This window comes from Aphelocoma coerulescens, unplaced genomic scaffold (assembly GCF_041296385.1).
Source record: "Aphelocoma coerulescens isolate FSJ_1873_10779 unplaced genomic scaffold, UR_Acoe_1.0 HiC_scaffold_289, whole genome shotgun sequence".
Lineage (NCBI taxonomy): Eukaryota > Metazoa > Chordata > Aves > Passeriformes > Corvidae > Aphelocoma > Aphelocoma coerulescens.
In genome coordinates this window covers 78,176-95,758 of record NW_027183633.1, presented here as the reverse complement: position 1 = coordinate 95,758, position 17,583 = coordinate 78,176, and the positions used below count along the sequence as shown (strand labels likewise).

The 17,583-nt window shown below is 65.6% G+C and overlaps 1 protein-coding gene across 1 annotated transcript; it reads right to left on the bottom strand.

Annotated features, from left to right (window-relative positions):
- Positions 1-8,913: 8,913 nt before the first annotated feature.
- Positions 8,914-10,293, bottom strand: LOC138101413 (spidroin-1-like). The gene has a single exon (XM_068999216.1). It carries the CDS (start codon positions 9,712-9,714, stop codon positions 8,914-8,916), a length of 801 nt encoding a protein of 266 aa, XP_068855317.1. The 5' UTR covers positions 9,715-10,293.
- Between the last annotated feature and the right edge of the window lie 7,290 nt (positions 10,294-17,583).

Sequence of the window (17,583 nt, the reverse complement as noted above, 5' to 3'; positions counted from 1 at the left end):
GGGGAGGGGGGGGGGGTTGGGAGGGGGTTGGGGGGTCCCAAATGTCCCCCCAATAAAAAAAAAACCCCCTGGCAACATTTGGGGGGGGGGTTCCTGAGTGGATTTGGGGGGTCGTGGGGGGAGGGATTTGGGGTTTTGAGGGGGAATTTGGGGGTCGTGAGGGAATTTGGGGGGGTCCCAGAGGGATTTTGGGGGTCTGGAGGGGAAATTTTGGGGTTTTAGGGGGGATTTAGGGGGGTCCCAGAGGGATTTTGGGGGTCCCAAGGGAACATTTAGGGTTTTAGGGGGGATTTGGGGGGTTCCTGGAGAATATTTGGGGTCCTGAGGAGGATTTTGGGGGGGTCCCTAGAGGGATTTTGGGGGTCCCTGGGGAATATTTGGGGTCCTTAGGAGGATTTTGGGGGGTCCCAGAGGGATTTTGGGGGTCCCAAGGGAACATTTGGGGTTTTAGGGGGGATTTTGGGGGGTCCCAGAGGGATTTTGGGGGTCCCTGGGGAATTTTTGGGGGGGATTTTGGGGGTCCCGAGGGAACATTTAGGGTTTTAGGGGGGATTTGGGGGGTCCCTGGAGAATATTTTGGGTCCTGAGGAGGATTTTGGGGGGTCCCAGAGGGATTTTGGGGGTCCCAGGGGAACGTTTGAGGTTTTAGGGGGGATTTTGGGGATCCTGAGGGAATTTGGGGGGGTCCCAGGGGAATATTTGGGGTTTCGGGGGGGATTTTGGGGGTCCCTGGGGAATTTTTGGGGGGGATTTTGGGGGTCCCGAGGGAACATTTGGGGTTTTAGGGGGGACTTGGGGGGTCCCTGGAGAATATTTTGGGTCCTGAGGAGGATTTTGGGGGGTCCCAGAGGGATTTTGGGGGTCCCAAGGAAACATTTGAGGTTTTAGGGGGGATTTTGGGGGTCCTGAGGGAATTTGGGGGGGTCCCAGGGGAATATTTGGGGTTTCGGGGGTGATTTTGGGGCTCTGAGGGGGAATTTTGGGGTTTTAGGGGGAATTTGGGGGTCCCAGAGGGATTTTGGGGGTCCCAGGGGAATATTTGGGGTTTTAGGGGCGATTTGGGGGGTCCCATGGGAATTTTGGGGGGGTCCCAGAGGGATTTTGGGGGTCCCAAGGGAACATTTGGGGTTTTAGGGGGGATTTTGGGGGGTCCCTGGGGAATATTTGAGGTCCTTAGGAGGATTTTGGGGGGTCCCAGAGGGATTTTGGGGGTCCCTGGGGAACATTTGGGGTTTTAGGGGGGATTTGGGGGGTCCCAGAGGGATTTTGGGGGTCCCAAGGGAACATTTGGGGTTTTAGGGGGGATTTTGGGGGGTCCCAGAGGGATTTTGGGGGTCCCTGGGGAATTTTTGGGGGGGATTTTGGGGGTCCCGAGGGAACATTTAGGGTTTTAGGGGGGATTTGGGGGGTCCCTGGAGAATATTTTGGGTCCTGAGGAGGATTTTGGGGGGTCCCAGAGGGATTTTGGGGGTCCCAAGGAAACATTTGAGGTTTTAGGGGGGATTTTGGGGGTCCTGAGGGAATTTGGGGGGGTCCCAGGGGAATATTTGGGGTTTCGGGGGGGATTTTGGGGCTCTGAGGGGGAATTTTGGGGTTTTAGGGGGAATTTGGGGGGTCCCAGAGGGATTTTGGGGGTCCCAGGGGAATATTTGGGGTTTTAGGGGCGATTTGGGGGGTCCCGAGGGAATTTTGGGGGGGTTTCAGAGGGATTTTGGGGGTCCCAGGGGAATATTTGGGGTTTTAGGGGAAATATTTGGGGGTCCCGAGGGAATATTTGGGGTTCTGGGGAAATTTGGGGGGTCCCAGAGGGATTTTGGGGGTCCCAAGGGAATATTTGGGGTTTTAGGGGCGATTTGGGGGGTCCCAAGGGAATTTTGGGGGGGTCCCAGAGGGATTTTGGGGGTCCCAAGGGAACATTTGGGGTTTTAGGGGGGATTTGGGGGGGTCCCTGGGGAATATTTGGGGTCCTGAGGAGGATTTTGGAGGGGTCCTAGAGGGATTTTGGGGGTCCCTGGGGAACATTTGAGGTTTTAGGGGGGATTTTAGGGGTCGTGAGGGAATTTGGGGGGTCCCAGAGGGATTTTGGGGGTCCCAAGGAAACATTTGAGGTTTTAGGGGGGATTTTGGGGGTCCTGAGGGAATTTGGGGGGGTCCCAGGGGAATATTTGGGGTTTCGGGGGGGATTTTGGGGCTCTGAGGGGGAATTTTGGGGTTTTAGGGGGAATTTGGGGGGTCCCAGAGGGATTTTGGGGGTCCCAGGGGAATATTTGGGGTTTTAGGGGAAATATTTGGGGGTCCCGAGGGAATATTTGGGGTTCTGGGGAAATTTGGGGGGTCCCAGAGGGATTTTGGGGGTCCCAAGGGAATATTTGGGGTCCTTAGGAGGATTTTGGGGGGTCCCAGAGGGATTTTGGGGGTCCCAAGGGAACATTTGGGGTCCTTAGGGGGGATTTTGGGGGGTCCCTGGGGAATATTTGGGGTCCTGAGGAGGATTTTGGGGGGGTCCCAGAGGGATTTTGGGGGTCCCTGGGGAATTTTTGGGGGGGATTTTGGGGAGTCCCAGAGGGATTTTGGGGGTCCCAAGGGAATATTTGAGGTTTTAGGGGGGATTTTAGGGGTCGTGAGGGAATTTGGGGGGGGTCCCAGAGGGATTTTGGGGGGCCCAGGGGAATATGTGGGGTCCTTAGGAGGATTTGGGAGGATCCCGGAGGAATTTTGGGGGTCCCTGGGGAATATTTGGGGTCCTGAGGAATTTTTGGGGGGGTCCCAGAGGGATTTTGGGGCTCCTGAGGGGGAATTTTGGGGTTTTAGGGGGAATTTGGGGGGGGTCCCAGAGCAATTTTGGGGGTCCCTGGGGAATATTTGGTGTTTTAGGGGGAATATTTGGGGGTCCCGAGGAATTTGGGGTCCTGAGGGGAATTTTGGGGGGGGTCCCAGAGGGATTTTAGGGGGGGTCCTGGTGGGGAACTTGGGGTTTTAGGGGGGGGATTTTGGGGGTCCCTGAGGGAACATTTGGGGTTTTACAGGGGGGGGGGGGATTTTTGGGGGGAATTCGCGGCTCTTTGGGGGTCTCCCCACCCCCACCCCCCCCCCCAATGCACCCTCCCCCCCCTCCCCCACCAAGCCCCCTCCCCCACACAAAGACCACGCCCCCTCCGTTTTGGGCCGTTTTAATGTAAAACAGGAAACAGAACCAAAAAAAAAAAGGAAAGGGGGGGGGAGAGGGCGGGGGTCTGAAAAGGGGGCGGAGCTTGAGGGGGGCGGGGCTTGGGGGAAAAGGGGGCGGGGTCAGGAGAGAAAGGGGGGCGGGGCCTGGAGTCGGGGGCGGAGCTTCGGGAGCTGCAAGAGAAGAGAGGGGTGAGGGGGGGCGGGGCCGCGCCACAGCGCCCCCCAGCGGCCGGGAGGACCCACGGCTGCCCCCACGGCGGGGGGTGGGGGAAGGGAAGGGGGCGGGGGTGGGGCTTGTGTGACCCCACCCCCAGACCCCGAGTTTTTTTTGGGGGGGGGGGTCCCGGAGCCATTTTGGGGGTCCGGCCTTGCAGGGCCCCTCCCCCACACGTACCGGCCCCGGCAGCGGCTCCCGAGGGTCCCTGGAGCGGCACCGCCGGCGTGGGGGGGTGGGGGGGGGGGAGGGGAGGGGGTCGGAGTGACCCCGCGGTGACCCCTGAGTGACCCGCGGGGACCTGAGGAGTGACCCCCGCAGTGACCCCAAAGAGGGGTGGGGGGGGAGGGGAAGGACCCACAGAGTGACCACCCCTCCCCCCCCCATCCCCCACCACACCACACCCCCAAAAGTGACCACTGGAGTGACCCCTCCCCCCCCCCTCTGACCGGCCCCACCCCCTCCGAGTGGCCACCGGCACGAGCCAGTGAGTGGCCCCGGACGGACCCCCCCTGAGGAGTGACCACAGAGTGACCCCCAGGGCGCACCCCCCCCCCCCCCGAGTGACCTCGGGTGACCCCTGGACCTCCCCCACCGCCCCTCCCCCCCCCCGAATGACCTTGGGGTGACCCCCTGGACTGACCCCGCCCCCAAAGTGACCCCCTGGCGCCCTCCCGGCCCCACGAGTGACCCCGAACCATCGAGAGCACGTCCGGAACCTTCCACGTCCGGCTCTGCCCCCCAAGCGGGGCCCGGACCCCCCCCCCTTGCTGACCCCCCCGCCCCCTGCCCCGCCCCCCAAGTCAGGACTCACCCCTGGGCGCCCCTCGTGGGCTCGAGGCGCCCCACGGGCCCCACAGATCCTGCAATGGGGCACAGGTCAAAGCCCCCAGACCCCCAAAATCCCCCAAATCTACCCCAAAATCCGTTTCCTTCCCCCCCCCCCCTCCCCCCCACTCCCTCCCCCCCCCACCACCAAAACTGGACAATTTCATCCCAAAATCCACCCCGAAATCCCCAACCCCCAAAATGGGCGTTTCCAGCTTAAATCCAACCCCCAAACTGAGCGGGTTTTACCCCAAATTCCACCCCCTAAAACGGGGACTTGAACCCCGAAACCCAGCCCAAAAGCTGCCCCCTCCCCCCCCGTCCCCCAAACGAGGCGTTTTTACCCCAAAATTCCACCCCCTAAACCCACCCCCAACCGGGGCCTTTTCAGCCCGAAATCTGCCCCAAAATCCAGCCCCAAAGTGGGGATTTTTTACCCCAAAAAATCCACCCCCAAAGTGGATTTCTCCACCCCCAAAGTGGGGATTTTTTACCCAAAATCCACCCCCAAAATGGACAATTCCATCCTGAAATCCACCCTTCAACCGAGCGTTTCCACCTCCGAACTCTGCCCCCAAATCCGCCCCCAAACTGAGCGTTTTCACCCCAAAACCCACCCCAAAAGTGGGGATTTTTTAACCCCAAAATCCAGCCCCAAATCTTGACATTTTCACCCCCGAAAATCCAGCCCCAAAGCGGACATTTTACCCCAAAATCCGCCCTCAGAGTGGGCATTTTCATCCCAAAATCCACCTGCAAACTGAGCATTTTCACCCTAAAAACAACCCCCAAACTGGGCATTTTCACCCCAAAATCCGTATCCAAAACTGGCCATTTTCACCCCCAATTTTTGACCCGAAATCCACCCCCAAAATGGACGTTTCAACCCCAAAATCCACTTCGATCCTGGGTATTTTTACCCCCCCCAAAATCCACCCCCAAATCGAGCCGTTTTCACCCCAAAACCCACCCCCAAAACTGGACATTTTCACCCCCAATTTTGCTTTCAAATCCACCCCTCAAACTGGGCATTTTTAACCCCAATCCCACCCCAAAACTGGGCATTTTCACCCCAAAAAACCCCACCCCCCCTTCAACTGAGCGTTTGCACCCCAAATCCCACCCAAAAAAATCCAACCACAACCTGGGCATTTTCACCCCAAAACCCACCCCAAAACTGGCTGATTTTACCCCAAACCCTGCCCCCTAAACCAAGCCTTTTAACCCCAAAATCCACCCCAAAACGGGGTGGTTCTTACCCCCCAATTCCACCCCAAAAATGGGCGGTTTTTTACCCCAAAACCGGGCGTTTTTACCCCAAAAACCGGGCGTTTTCACCTTTTCCCCCACAAACCCATCCCCGAAATGGGGGCCAAGTCCTCCCCTGGGACCCCAAATCCCCTCCCGGGGGTCCCCAAAGCCCCCTCCCCCCGATGCTCACCCCACACGAGGCCACCGCGGTCGCCCCACAGGTGCCACCACCCCCGGTGCCACCTCGGCCCCACGGCAGCTCCTGCAAGGGGGACCAGGTCAGGCCCCGGTCCCGGACGAGACCCCACAAAAGAACCCGGACGAGACCCCACAGAAGAACCCGGACGAGACCCCAAAGTCACCCCGTGGGACCCCAAAATCTGCCCTGAGACTGGGAATTTTCACCCTGAAATCCAGCCCTAAATTGGGAATTTTAAGCCCAAAAATCTGCCCTGAAACGGAGAACTTTAACCCCACAATCCACCCCAAACTGGGAATTTTAAGTCCAAAATCCATCCCCGAATTGGGAATTTTAACCCCAAAATCTGCCCTGAAACTGGGAACTTTAAGCCTAAAATCTGCCCGGAAAATGGGAATTTTAACCCCAAAATCCACCCCCAAACTGGGAACTTTAACCCCGAAATCCACCCAAAAATCGCCCCTAAATTCAGACATTTCCACCCCAAAATCCACCCCCAAATTGGGAACTTGAACCCCAAAATCCACCCAAAAATCAGCCCCTAAATTCAGACATTTCCACCCCAAAATCCACCCCCAAATTGGGAACTTGAACCCCAAAATCCACCCAAAAATCGGCCCCTAAATTCAGACATTTCCACCCCAAAATCCACCCCCAAATTGGGGAACTTGAACCCCAAAATCCACCCAAAAATCGGCCCCTAAATTCAGACATTTCCACCCCAAAATCCACCCCCAAATTGGGAACTTAAACCCCAAAATCCAGGCCCCAAATTGGGAACTTTAACCCCAAAATCTGCCCCCAAACTGGGCATTTCCACCCCAAAGTCCAGCCCCAAACTGGGAATTTTAACCCCAAAATCCACCCAAGAATCAGCCCCTAAATTCAGACATTTCCACCCCAAAATCCACTCCAAAACTGGGAACTTTAACCCCAAAACCTGCCCTGAACCCGGGAATTTTAAACCCGCAAATCCACCCCCAAATTGGGCGTTTTAACCCCAAAATCTGCCCTGAAGCTGGGAATTTTACCCCAAAATCCACCCCCAAACTGGGAATTTTTCACCTCGAAACATCACCCCCAAAATTGGGAACTTCAACCCCAAAATCCACCCCCAAAACCGGGAATTTTTCACCTCGAAACATCACCCCCAAAATTGGGAACTTCAACCCCAAAATCCACCCCCAAACCCGTGAATTTTTCACCTCGAAACATCCCCCCAAAATCCGGCATTTCCACCCCAAATTCCATCATCGACCCCACCCCCAAACTGGGAATTTCAGCCCCAAAATCCACCTTTAAACCGGACATTTCCGCCCCAAATTCCACCATCATATCCACCCCCAAACTCCACCTTTTCCACCCCAAAATCCACCCCAAAACTTCACTTTTTTTTTTTTTTTTTTACTCCAAAACCGGCAATTCTCACCCCAAAATCCACCCCGGAACGGGCAATTTTCAGCCCCAAACTGGGAATTCGCACCCCCACCCCCTCCCCGCTCCCAACCCACCCCAAAACCGCATCTTTTCAGCCCAAAACCCACCTCCGAATCCACCCCGAAACTGCCGATTTCCACCCCAAAATCCGCCCCCGCTCCCGTGGCCCCGCCCCTTTTCCCCGCAGGCCCCGCCCCCGGCTCTCACCTCCACCAATCGCGTGCAGGGGGAGGGGCCGAGCCCCGGGCGCTGCCGACGCTGACTCCGCCTCCGGCGAGGGGCGGGGCTTCAGCCTTGGCCACGCCCCCCTGAGGGGGCCAAACCCCCCCCCCACGGATTTGGGGCGAAAAACCCCGAATTTGGGGCTAAAAACCCTCCCCAGTTTGGGGACAAACCCCCAAATTTGGGCTCGGGACCCCCCCAGTTTTGGGGTGGAACCTCCCGGGTTGGGGCCGAACCCTCCCAGTTTGGGGCCAAACTCCCCAAATTTGGGCTCAAACCCTCCCAGTTTGGGGCCAAACCCCCAAATCTGGGCTCAAACCCTCCCAGTTTGGAACCACAACCCCCAAATTTGGGCTCAAACCCTCCCAGTTTGGGGCCAAACTCCCAAATTCGGGCTCAAACCCTCCCAGTTTGGGGCCAAACCCCCAAATTTGGGCTCAAACCCTCCCAGTTTGGGGCCAAACCCCCAAATTTGGGCTCAAACCCTCCCAGTTTGGAACCACAACCCCCAAATTTGGGCTCAAACCCTCCCAGTTTGGGGCCAAACTCCCAAATTTGGGCTCAAATCCTCCCAGTTGGGAACCACAACCCCCAAATTTGGGCTCAAACCCTCCCAGTTTGGGGCCAAACCCCCAAATTTGGGCTCAAACCCTCCCAGTTTGGAACCACAACCCCCAAATTTGGGCTCAAACCCTCCCAGTTTGGGGCCAAACCCCCAAATTTGGGCTCAAACCCTCCCAGTTTGGGGCCAAACCCCCAAATTTGGGCTCAAACCCTCCCAGTTTGGAACCACAACCCCCAAATTTGGGCTCAAACCCTCCCAGTTTGGAACCACAACCCCCAAATTTGGGCTCAAACCCTCCCAGTTTGGGGCCAAACCCCCAAATTTGGGCTCAAACCCTCCCAGTTTGGAACCACAACCCCCAAATTTGGGCTCAAACCCTCCCAGTTTGGAACCACAACCCCCAAATTTGGGCTCAAACCCTCCCAGTTTGGAACCAACACCCCCAAATTTAGGCTCAAACCCTCCCAGTTTGGAACCACAACCCCCAAATTTGGGCTCAAACCCTCCCAGTTTGGGGCCAAACTCCCAAATTTGGGCTCAAACCCTCCCAGTTTGGAACCACAACCCCCAAATTTGGGCTCAAACCCTCCCAGTTTGGAACCACAACCCCCAAATTTGGGCTCAAACCCTCCCAGTTTGGAACCACAACCCCCAAATTTGGGCTCAAACCCTCCCAGTTTGGGGCCAAACCCCCAAATTTGGGCTCAAACCCTCCCAGTTTGGGGCCAAACCCCCAAATTTGGGCTCAAACCCTCCCAGTTTGGAACCACAACCCCCAAATTTGGGCTCAAACCCTCCCAGTTTGGGGCCAAACTCCCAGATTTGGGCTCAAACCCTCCCAGTTTGGAACCACAGCCCCCAAATTTGGGCTCAATCCCTCCCAGTTCGGGGCCAAACTCCCGGAATTCGGGGTCGCGACCTCTGCGAATCGAAGCCGAAACTCCCCAAATTGGGCTCGGACCCTGCGGATTTGGGGTCAAACCTCTCAGATTTGGGGTCGAACCCCACCCTACCCCTCCCCCACGCCCCTTACTGGGCGGGGGACACCCAGTTCCCCCAGCTCACCCCTCCCCCACTTCCCGCCCACGGCCCCCTCCTGCGTCCCCCCCTCTCCCCCCCCCAAGTGGCCCCCGCGGCCGCCCCTCCCCCCGCTCCCGCCGTCCCCCCTCCCCCCCCCGCCGCGGCCGCCCCGCTCCCGTACTGGTTCCCAGTAGCCGCGGCGTACTGGGAGGCCTCGGCGGCCGTCCCTCCCCCGGCGCTGGCCGCCGCCGCGGCCGCGCCGGCGCCGGACGCCGCGTACTGGGCGGCGCTGGCCGCGTACTGGGCGGCGCTGGTGGCGTACTGGGAGGCGTCGCCGGTGCCGCTCGCCCCGTACTGGGAGCCGTCGGCGGCATACTGGGAGTACTGGGAGTACTGGGAGGCGAACTGGGCGTACTGGTATTGGTACTGCGCCGCTGCCGTCCCGGTGCTGAACTGGGAGGAGGCGGCGCCGTACTGGGAGGAAGCGGCGCCGTACTGGGAGGCGCCGGTGCCGTACTGGGAGGAGGCGGCGCCGTACTGGGAGGAGGCAGCGCCGTACTGGGAGGAGGCGGCGCCGTACTGGGCGGCGGCGGCGCCGCACTGGGACGAGCCCAGCGAGTACTGGGAGGAGCCCAGCGAGTACTGGGCCATGCGGGCGGCCATGCTGGGGGTCATGGCGAAGGGGGAGGGGCTTCGGGGCGTGGCCCCGCCCCCTCCCAGCCCGGCCCCGCCCCTCCCGTGGTAGCAGCAGCCGCGGTGGCCGCAGGGGCTGATCCGATTGGCTGCCGCCGCCACCGAGGCCACGCCCATGCCGGCGTTGCCGTGGAAACGGTGCAGGCAAGCCCCGCCCCCTATGCGGCCGGAGCAACCCAGCCCCCGCCCCCAGGTTGCCGTGGAAACGGTGCAGGCAAGCCCCGCCCCCTCCCAGCCGCGGCCACGCCCCCCCGGCCACGCCCCCTCCCCGCAGGAAGGGGAGGAGGGGGAGCGGGGGCTCCACCCCCCGCGGGTGGGCGTGGCCAGGAAGGGCGCGGCCGCTCGCTGGAAGGAGGCGGAGCCCGGGCTGCGGGCGGCCAAGAGCGGGAAGGGGCCGCTGCCCCGCCCGGCCACGCCCCGCGCGGTGGCCAACGAGAGCAGCGAGCCAGCCGGGCGCGGCGAGGGCCGCAAGCCACGCCCCCCCTCCCGGCGTGAGCGACAGCAAGGAGCCAGGCGGGCGGGGCAACGCCGAGGCCCCGCCCACGGCGCCGGGTTTGAGCGACAGCAGCGGCGTGGCCGCCGTGGGCGTGGCCGGGGCGGCCGCGCCGGTGGGCGTGGCCGCCGAGGTGGTGGTAGTGGCCGTGGTGGTGGGGGTGGTGGGCGTGGCCGCCGTGGGGGAGGCCGTGGCCGGGGTGGCCGCGGGGGGCTCTGAGGGCGTGGCCGGGGCGGGGGCTGGGGAGGGGGAGGCGGGGGGGAGGGGCGGCCTCGGGAGGGGCTTCGGGAGCGGCTTCGGAGGAGGAGGAGGAGGAGGAGGAGGAGGAAGAGGAGGAGGAGGATGAGGAGGAGGAGGAGGAGGAGGAAGAGGAGGAGGAGGAGGAGGGACGAGGAGGAGCTGGAGGAGGAGGAGGAGGACGAGGAGGACGAGGAGGACGAGGAGGAGGAGGAAGAGCGGCGCCGCTTGCGCCGGGGCACGGCCACGGCCGGGCCGAGGGGGGCCCTCGGCCGAGGGGGGACCCGCAGGGGTTCCGGCGGGCGGCCCCGCTCCAGGGACGGTGGCCACGGTGGCCGCGGCGGCGGCGACGGCGACGGCGCTCGGGGGACCTGCGGGGACACGGAGGGGTGAATGGGGGGGGGGGCGGGGCCTGGCTGCTGTGGGCGGGGCTTAAGGAGGGCTCAGCCAATGGAGGGAGGGGATGGGCGGAGTTTTGGGGGGGGGAGGGAGGTGGGCGGGGCTTAGGGAGGGTGCGGCCAATGAGAGAGGGGCATTCAAGGTGGGCGGGGCTTAGGGAGGGTGCAGTTAATGGGCGGGGCTTAGGGGAGCGACAGCCAATGAGAGAGGAGCGTTCGTGGTGGGCGGGGCTTGGGGGAGTGACAGCCAATGAGAGAGGGGCGTTCAAGGTGGGCGGGGCTTAGGGAGGCTGCAGCCAATGAGAGAGGGGCATTCACGGTGGGCGGGGCTTAGGGAGGCTGCGGCCATGAGAGAGGGGCATTCACGGTGGGCGGGGCGTAGGAAGGCTGCAGCCAATGAGAAAGGGGCATTCAAGGTGGGCGGGGCTTAGGAAGGCTGGAGCCAATGAGAGAGGGGCGTTCGTGGTGGGCGGGGCTTAGGGAGGGTGTGCAGTTAATGGGCGGGGCTTAGGGGAGCTGCGGCCAATGAAAGGGGCATTCAAGGTGGGCAGGGCTTAGGAAGGCTGCAGCCAATGAGAGAGGGGCATTCGTGGTGGGCGGGGCTTAGGCCACCCTTAATGAGGGGGTGGTGCTCGCGGTGGGCGGGGCTTAGGGAGGCCACAGCAAATGAGAGGAGAGCACTTGTGGTGGGCGGGGCTTAGGGAGGCTGCAGCCAATGAGGGGACGCGTATGGTGGGCGGGGCTTAAGGAGGTGGCAGTTAATGAGGGAGCATTTATGCAGTGGGCGGGGCTTAGGGAGGCCGCAGCCAATGGGAAGGGAGCGCTCACATGGTGGGCGGGGCTTAGGCAGACTAATGAGTGGGTGGTGCTCATGGTGGGCGGGGCTTAGGGAGGCCACAGCCAATGAGAAGGGAGCACTCACCCGGTGGGCGGGGCTTAGGGAGGCCGCAGCCAATGGGAAGGGAGCACTTGAGGTGGGCGGGGCTTAGGGAGGCCACAGCCAATGAGAGAGGGGCATTCGCGGTGGGCGGGGCTTAGGGAGGCCACAGCCAATGGGAGGGGAGCACTCACCCGGTGGGCGGGGCTTAGGGAGGCCGCAGCCAATGAGAAGGGAGCACTTACAGTGGGCGGGGCTTAGGGAGGCCACAGCCAATGGGAGGAGAGCACTTGAGGTGGGCGGGGCTTTGGGAGGCCACAGCCAATGAGAGAGGGGCATTTGTGGTGGGCGGGGCTTAGGAGGCCACAGCCAATGAGAGAAGAGCATTTGCGGTGGGCGGGGCTTAGGGAGGCCACAGCCAATGAGAGGGGAGCACTCACCCGGTGGGCGGGGCTTAGGGAGGCCGCAGCCAATGGGAGAGGAGCACTTACAGTGGGCGGGGCTTAGGGAGGCCACAGCCAATGAGAGAGGGGCATTTGCAGTGGGCGGGGCTTAGGGAGGCCGCAGCCAATGAGGAGGGAGCGATTACAGTGGGCGGGGCTTAGGGAGGCCGCAGCCAATGAGAAGGGAGCACTCACCCGGTGGGCGGGGCTTAGGGAGGCCACAGCCAATGAGAAGGGAGCGATTACAGTGGGTGGGCTTAGGGAGGCCACAGCCAATGAGAGAGGGGCATTCGCGGTGGGCGGGGCTTAGGGAGGCCACAGCCAATGGAAAGGGAGCACTTGTGGCGGGCAGGGCTTAGGGAGGCCGCAGCCAATGGGAGGGGAGCACTCACCCGGTGGGCCGGGCCGGCGAGGGCGGGGCGGAGTCAGAAGAGCTGGAGCTGGAATCGGAGTCGGAGTCGAGTCAGAGGAGGAGGAGGAAGAGGAGGAGGAGGAGGAGGACGACGACGACGACGACGAGGAGCTCTTGGCGACGGCGGCCTGGCCCGTACTGGTGGTACTGGGAGCACTGGGAGCGCCAGTGTCCGCGGGCACGGCGGCGCCGGTGGCACCGGGAACGCTCGGAGGCGCCGCGCTGGTGATACTGGGAGCGCTGGGAGCGCTGGGGACGCTCTGAGGCGCGGAGCTGGCGGCACCGGGAGCCACGGCCACGGCGGTACTGGTGGTACTGGGAGCACTGGGAGTCACGGCCACGGCGGTACTGGTGGTACTGGGAGCGCTGGGAGCCACAGCCACGGTGGTACTGGTGATACTGGGAGCACTGGGAGTCACGGCCACGGCGGTACTGGGAGCGCTGGGAGGCACAGCCACGCCGGTACTGGTGGTACTGGGAGCACTGGGAGCCACGGCCACGGTGGTACTGGTGGTACTGGTGATACTGGTGGCACTGGAGTCACGCCCATGGTGGTACTGGTGGCACTGGGAGTCACGGCCACGCCGGTACTGGTGATACTGGTGGCGCTGGGAGCACTGGGAGTCGCAGCCACACTGCTACTGGTGATACTGGTGGCACTGGGAGTCACGGCCACGCTGGTACTGGTAGCACTGGGAGTGCTAGGAGCCACGGCCATGCCGGTACTGGCGATACTGGTGGCACTGGGAGCACTGGGAGCCACGGCCACACCGGTACTGGTGGCACTGGGAGCCACGGCCGTGCCGGTACTGGCGATACTGGTGGCACTGGGAGCGCTGGGAGCCACGGCCACGCCGGTACTGGTGATACTGGTGGCACTGGGGACACTGGGAACCGCAGCAGTGGTCGCACTGGTGACGCTGGGGGATGCAGCAGTGGTGCCACGGTCATACTGGGATGAGCAGCACTGGTCATACTGGTCACGCTGGGAGGAGCCGGACTGGTCACACTGGGACCAGCAGCACTGGTCACACTGGGACGAGCAGCACTGGTCGCACTGGGATGAGCAGGACTGGTCGCACTGGTCATACTGGGAGGAGCCGGACTGGTCAAACTGGTCACGCTAGGAGAAGCAGGACTGGTCACGCTGGTCGTGCGGGACGAGCAGGACTGGTCACACTGGGAGCAGCAGTACTGGTCATACTGGTTGCACTGGGAGCAGGAGCACTGGTCATACTGGGATGAGCAGGACTGGTGGCACCGGTCATACTGGGACGAGCAGGGACTGGCGGCACCCGTCATACTGGGACGAGCAGGACTGGTCGCACTGGGATGAGCAGGACTGGTCGCACCGATCATACTGGGACGAGCAGGACTGGTCGCACTGGTCATACTGGGAGCACCAGCACTGGTCATACTGGGGTGAGCAGGACTGGTCGCACTGGTCACGCTGGCGGCACTGGTGACACTGGGAGCCACGGCACTGGTCACGCTGAATGTACCGGTCACAGTGGCAGCAGGACTGGTCATACTGGTGACACTGGGAGGAGCAGGTCCACTCGTACTGGTCACGCTGGTCACACCGCTCACGCCGGTGGCCCTCGGAGCGCCGCTGGCGGCACTGGTGACACTGGGAGCGCTGGTGGCATCGGTGACGCTCCCAGTCGTGGCCACACCGGCTCTGGCAACCACGGGCACAATTTTGGTAGCCTCAGAGACCGTGGCGACACTGGTCACACTGGTCGCACTGGTCGCACTGGTCGCACTGGTCACGCTGGTCGCGCTGGTCACGCTGGTCACGCTGGTCGTGCTGGTCGCACTGGTTGCACTGGTCGCGCTGGCCACGCTGGCCGCGCCGGTGGCCTTGGCGGCGTCCAGGGCGGTCCTGGCGACGCCGAGCGTGCTGGCCATGGCGCTGGCCATGGCGGTGGCCTTGGCGGTGGCGTCGGCGCTGGCGCGCAAGATGGCGGCGCCCAGGGGGCTGACGCCCGCGGGGACCCCGGGGGTGGCCCTGGGCGCGGTGCCCGCGGCGACGATGCCGGGCTTCCCGGGGCTGGCGTTGCTTGCCCCGGCAGCGACGTTGGTGGCCCTGGCGGTGACGTTGGTGGCCCCGGGGCTGGCGTTGGTGGCGATTCCCACTGTGACGCTGCCGGCCTTGCCGCTGACCCCGGGGGTGGCACCGACGGCGTTCGGGGTGGCAGCCAGGGCGGCTCCGGCGGCGTTGGCGACCTTGCTGACCGCGCCGCCGGCCGCGGCGGGGCCGCCGCCGGCAACGAGGGCGGCCTTAGCGGCGACACCGGTGTCCGCGGCCTTCGAGGTGACCACAACGGCCTTGGCATCCATGGCGTTGGCATTGGCCACCTTGGCCGCCTTGGCGTCCCCGGGGACGGCGCCCACGGCGACCTTTGGGGCGGCGGCCGCCGCGCCGGCCTTGCCGTCCGCAGGGACGTTGGTGGCCTTGGTGGCCGCGCCGGCGACCTTGGGCACGTCGAGCAGCGGCGTCCTGGTGAGGCCGAGCCGCGGCGGGGCCTTGCCGGCGCCCAGGGCCACGTGGGCCAGCAGCGGCAGCGCCGAGGCGGCCACGGGCGAGGAGGGCAGGCTGAGGCGGGCGGCCGGCAGCAGCGTGCCCAAGGTGCCGGCGGGGGCCCGCGCCAGCGCCCGCGGTAGCCCCGGGGGGCGGCGGCGGCGGCGTCCCCAAGGCGCCCAAGCGCGGGGACGGCCGGGACGGCGCCGGGGCGGCGCGGGCGGCGTTGGGGGCCGGGGCGGCCGCGGGTTTGGGCTCGGCCGGCGGCGCCGGGGCCGCTTTGGGGACGGAGGGCGCGGCCGGTTTGGGGTCAGAGGGCGGCGCCGGCGATTTGGGGACGGTCAAGGCCGCGGCCGGGGCCGGCGGTTTGGTGTCCGGGGGTGGCACCGGCGACTTGGGGACGCCGGGGGAGGCCGCGGGCGCGGCCTTGGGCGCGGCCGGGGGCGTCACCTCCACCTTGGGGACGCTCGGGGCCGGCGCCTTGGTGAGGGGCTGGCATGGGGCCGGCGCCGGCTTGAGGTCACCCGTGGCGGCTTTGGCGTCGCCCGCGGTGGCTTTGGCGTCGCCGTCGGCCGCTTTGGTGTCGTTCGCGGCCGCTTTGGCCTCGCCGGCGCTCGGCTTGGCCTCGCTGCTGCTTGTCTTGGTGGCTGCTGGCCCCGGGGATGTTTTGGTGGCCGCTGGACACGTCGCCGGCCCTGCTGGGCCCTCAGCCGGCGGCGGCTTCTCTTCGGCCGCCGTCGCCGCCGCGGTGGCCCCGGGAGTCACCGCCGCCGCCGCCGCGGCCTCGCTGACCGCAGGGGTGGCCTCGGGGGTGGCTTTGGTGGGGGTGGCCGCGGGAGAGGGTTTGGTGGCCGCGCCCTGCTCGGTGCCAGGCGGGGCCGGCTGTGGGGGGAGGGGCTGAGCCCCGCCTATAGGGACCCACTTGGACGCAGCCGCGGCGGCCGTGGGCACCCCCGGCGTGGCCGCCGTGGCCCGGGGCGGCTGCGGGGCCGCCGGGTGCAGCTCGGCCAGCGGGACCCACTTGGGGCGAGCTGGGGGTGGGGTGGGAGCGGGGGAAGGGACGGCGGGGGGAGGGGCGGAGGGGGCCGGGGCGGCTTTGGGGGGGCTGGGCGAGGTTCTGCCGGGGGTGGGGGAGGGGCTGTCGCTGCGCCCGCGGCGCCGGCGCGAGCCCGAGCGGGATCGCGGCCGGGCCCGTTTTTTGGGGAGGGGCGACGACAGCGAGCGGCTGCGCCGGGCGCCGCCGCGCCGGGATTTCCCGGAGGATTCCGAGCGGCTGCGCCGGGCGCCGCGGTGCCGGTGGCGGCGGCCGTCGGGGGAGGGCGACAGCGAGCGGGAGCAGCGGCGGCCGCGGGAACGGGAGCGGCGCAGGGGCGAGCGGGAGCGGCGCAGGGGCGAGCGGGAGCGGCGCAGGGGCGAGCGGGAGCGGCGGCGGGAGCGGGAGCGGCGGCGGGAGCGGGAGCGGCGCAGGGGGGAGCGGGAGCGGCGGCGGGAGCGGGAACGGCGGAGAGGGGAGCGGGAGCGGCGGAGAGGGGAGCGGGAGCGGCGGACGGGGGAGCGGGAGCGGCGGCGGGAGCGGGAGCGGGAGCGGGAGCGGCCCCAGCGGCGGGAGCGGGAGCGGCGGCGGGAGCGGGAGCGGCGGCGCGGGCGGGAGCGGGAGCGGGAGCGGGCGGGCGCGGGCGCGGGCAGCGGGGCGACGCCGGCCACGGCGGGCCAGCGCAGCGGGGAGGTGGCGTTGGGCGTCCAGAGCGGGGTGCGGGAGCGGGAGCGGCGCCGGGAGCGGGGCCGGGAGCGGGAGCGGCGGCGGGAGCGGGGCCGGGAGCGGGAGCGGCGCGAGGCGCGGGGGCCGCGGCGCCGGGAGCGGGAACGGGAGCGGGAGCGGGAGCGGGAGCGGCGGAGGGAGGAGGAGGAGGAGGAAGGGGGAGGGGCGGGGGGAGGGGCGGCCGAGGAGCGTTTGGGGGGCGGCGGGGGGGGTGGGGGAGGGGGCGGGGCGGGGCGGGGAGGGGGGAGGGGCGGGCGCCGGGGCGGGGCTCACGGGCGGCGGCTCCGCGGGGGCGGCGACGGCGCCGGGGGGAGGGGACGGGGCCGGCGACGGCGCGAGCGGCTCCGGCTGCGGCTCCTGCCGGGAGAACGGGAAGGGGGGGGGGGGGGGAGGAGGGTCAGAAACTGGGGAAGGGGGAGGGGAGGGTGAAAGCCCCTCCCCCCCTTCAGGGCCCCGCCCCTTCCCCCAGGCCCCGCCCCCGGCGCTCACCTGCGGCGGGGGGAGGGGCGGCGGCGGCAGGTGAGGCCGAAGGCGGCGCCGGCTCCTCTTCCTCGCGGCGCTGGGCCGGGGCCGGGGTCGGGGTCGGGGCCGTGGCGCTGCGGGACCTGCGGGGGGTGGGGGGGAGGGGCGTGGGTCGGGGGAGGGGCCGCAGCGTGGGGGGAGGGGTGTGAGGTGGGGGAGGGGCTCACCTGCTGCGGGAGGAGCCGGAGGAGGAGGAGGAGCCGGCCGGGGAGGAAGAGCGCTCCGGCTTCTGCGATTGGCTGGTGGACCTGCGGGGAAAGGGGGGAGGGGCAGAGGTGAGGGGGGAGGGGTGGGGGAGGGGCGTGGGGGGAGGGGGGGTGG

Bases quoted from the DNA above. Each gene is read 5' to 3' on its own strand.
- LOC138101413 (XM_068999216.1), bottom strand. From the start codon at position 9,714: ATGGGCGTGGCCTCGGTGGCGGCGGCAGCCAATCGGATCAGCCCCTGC.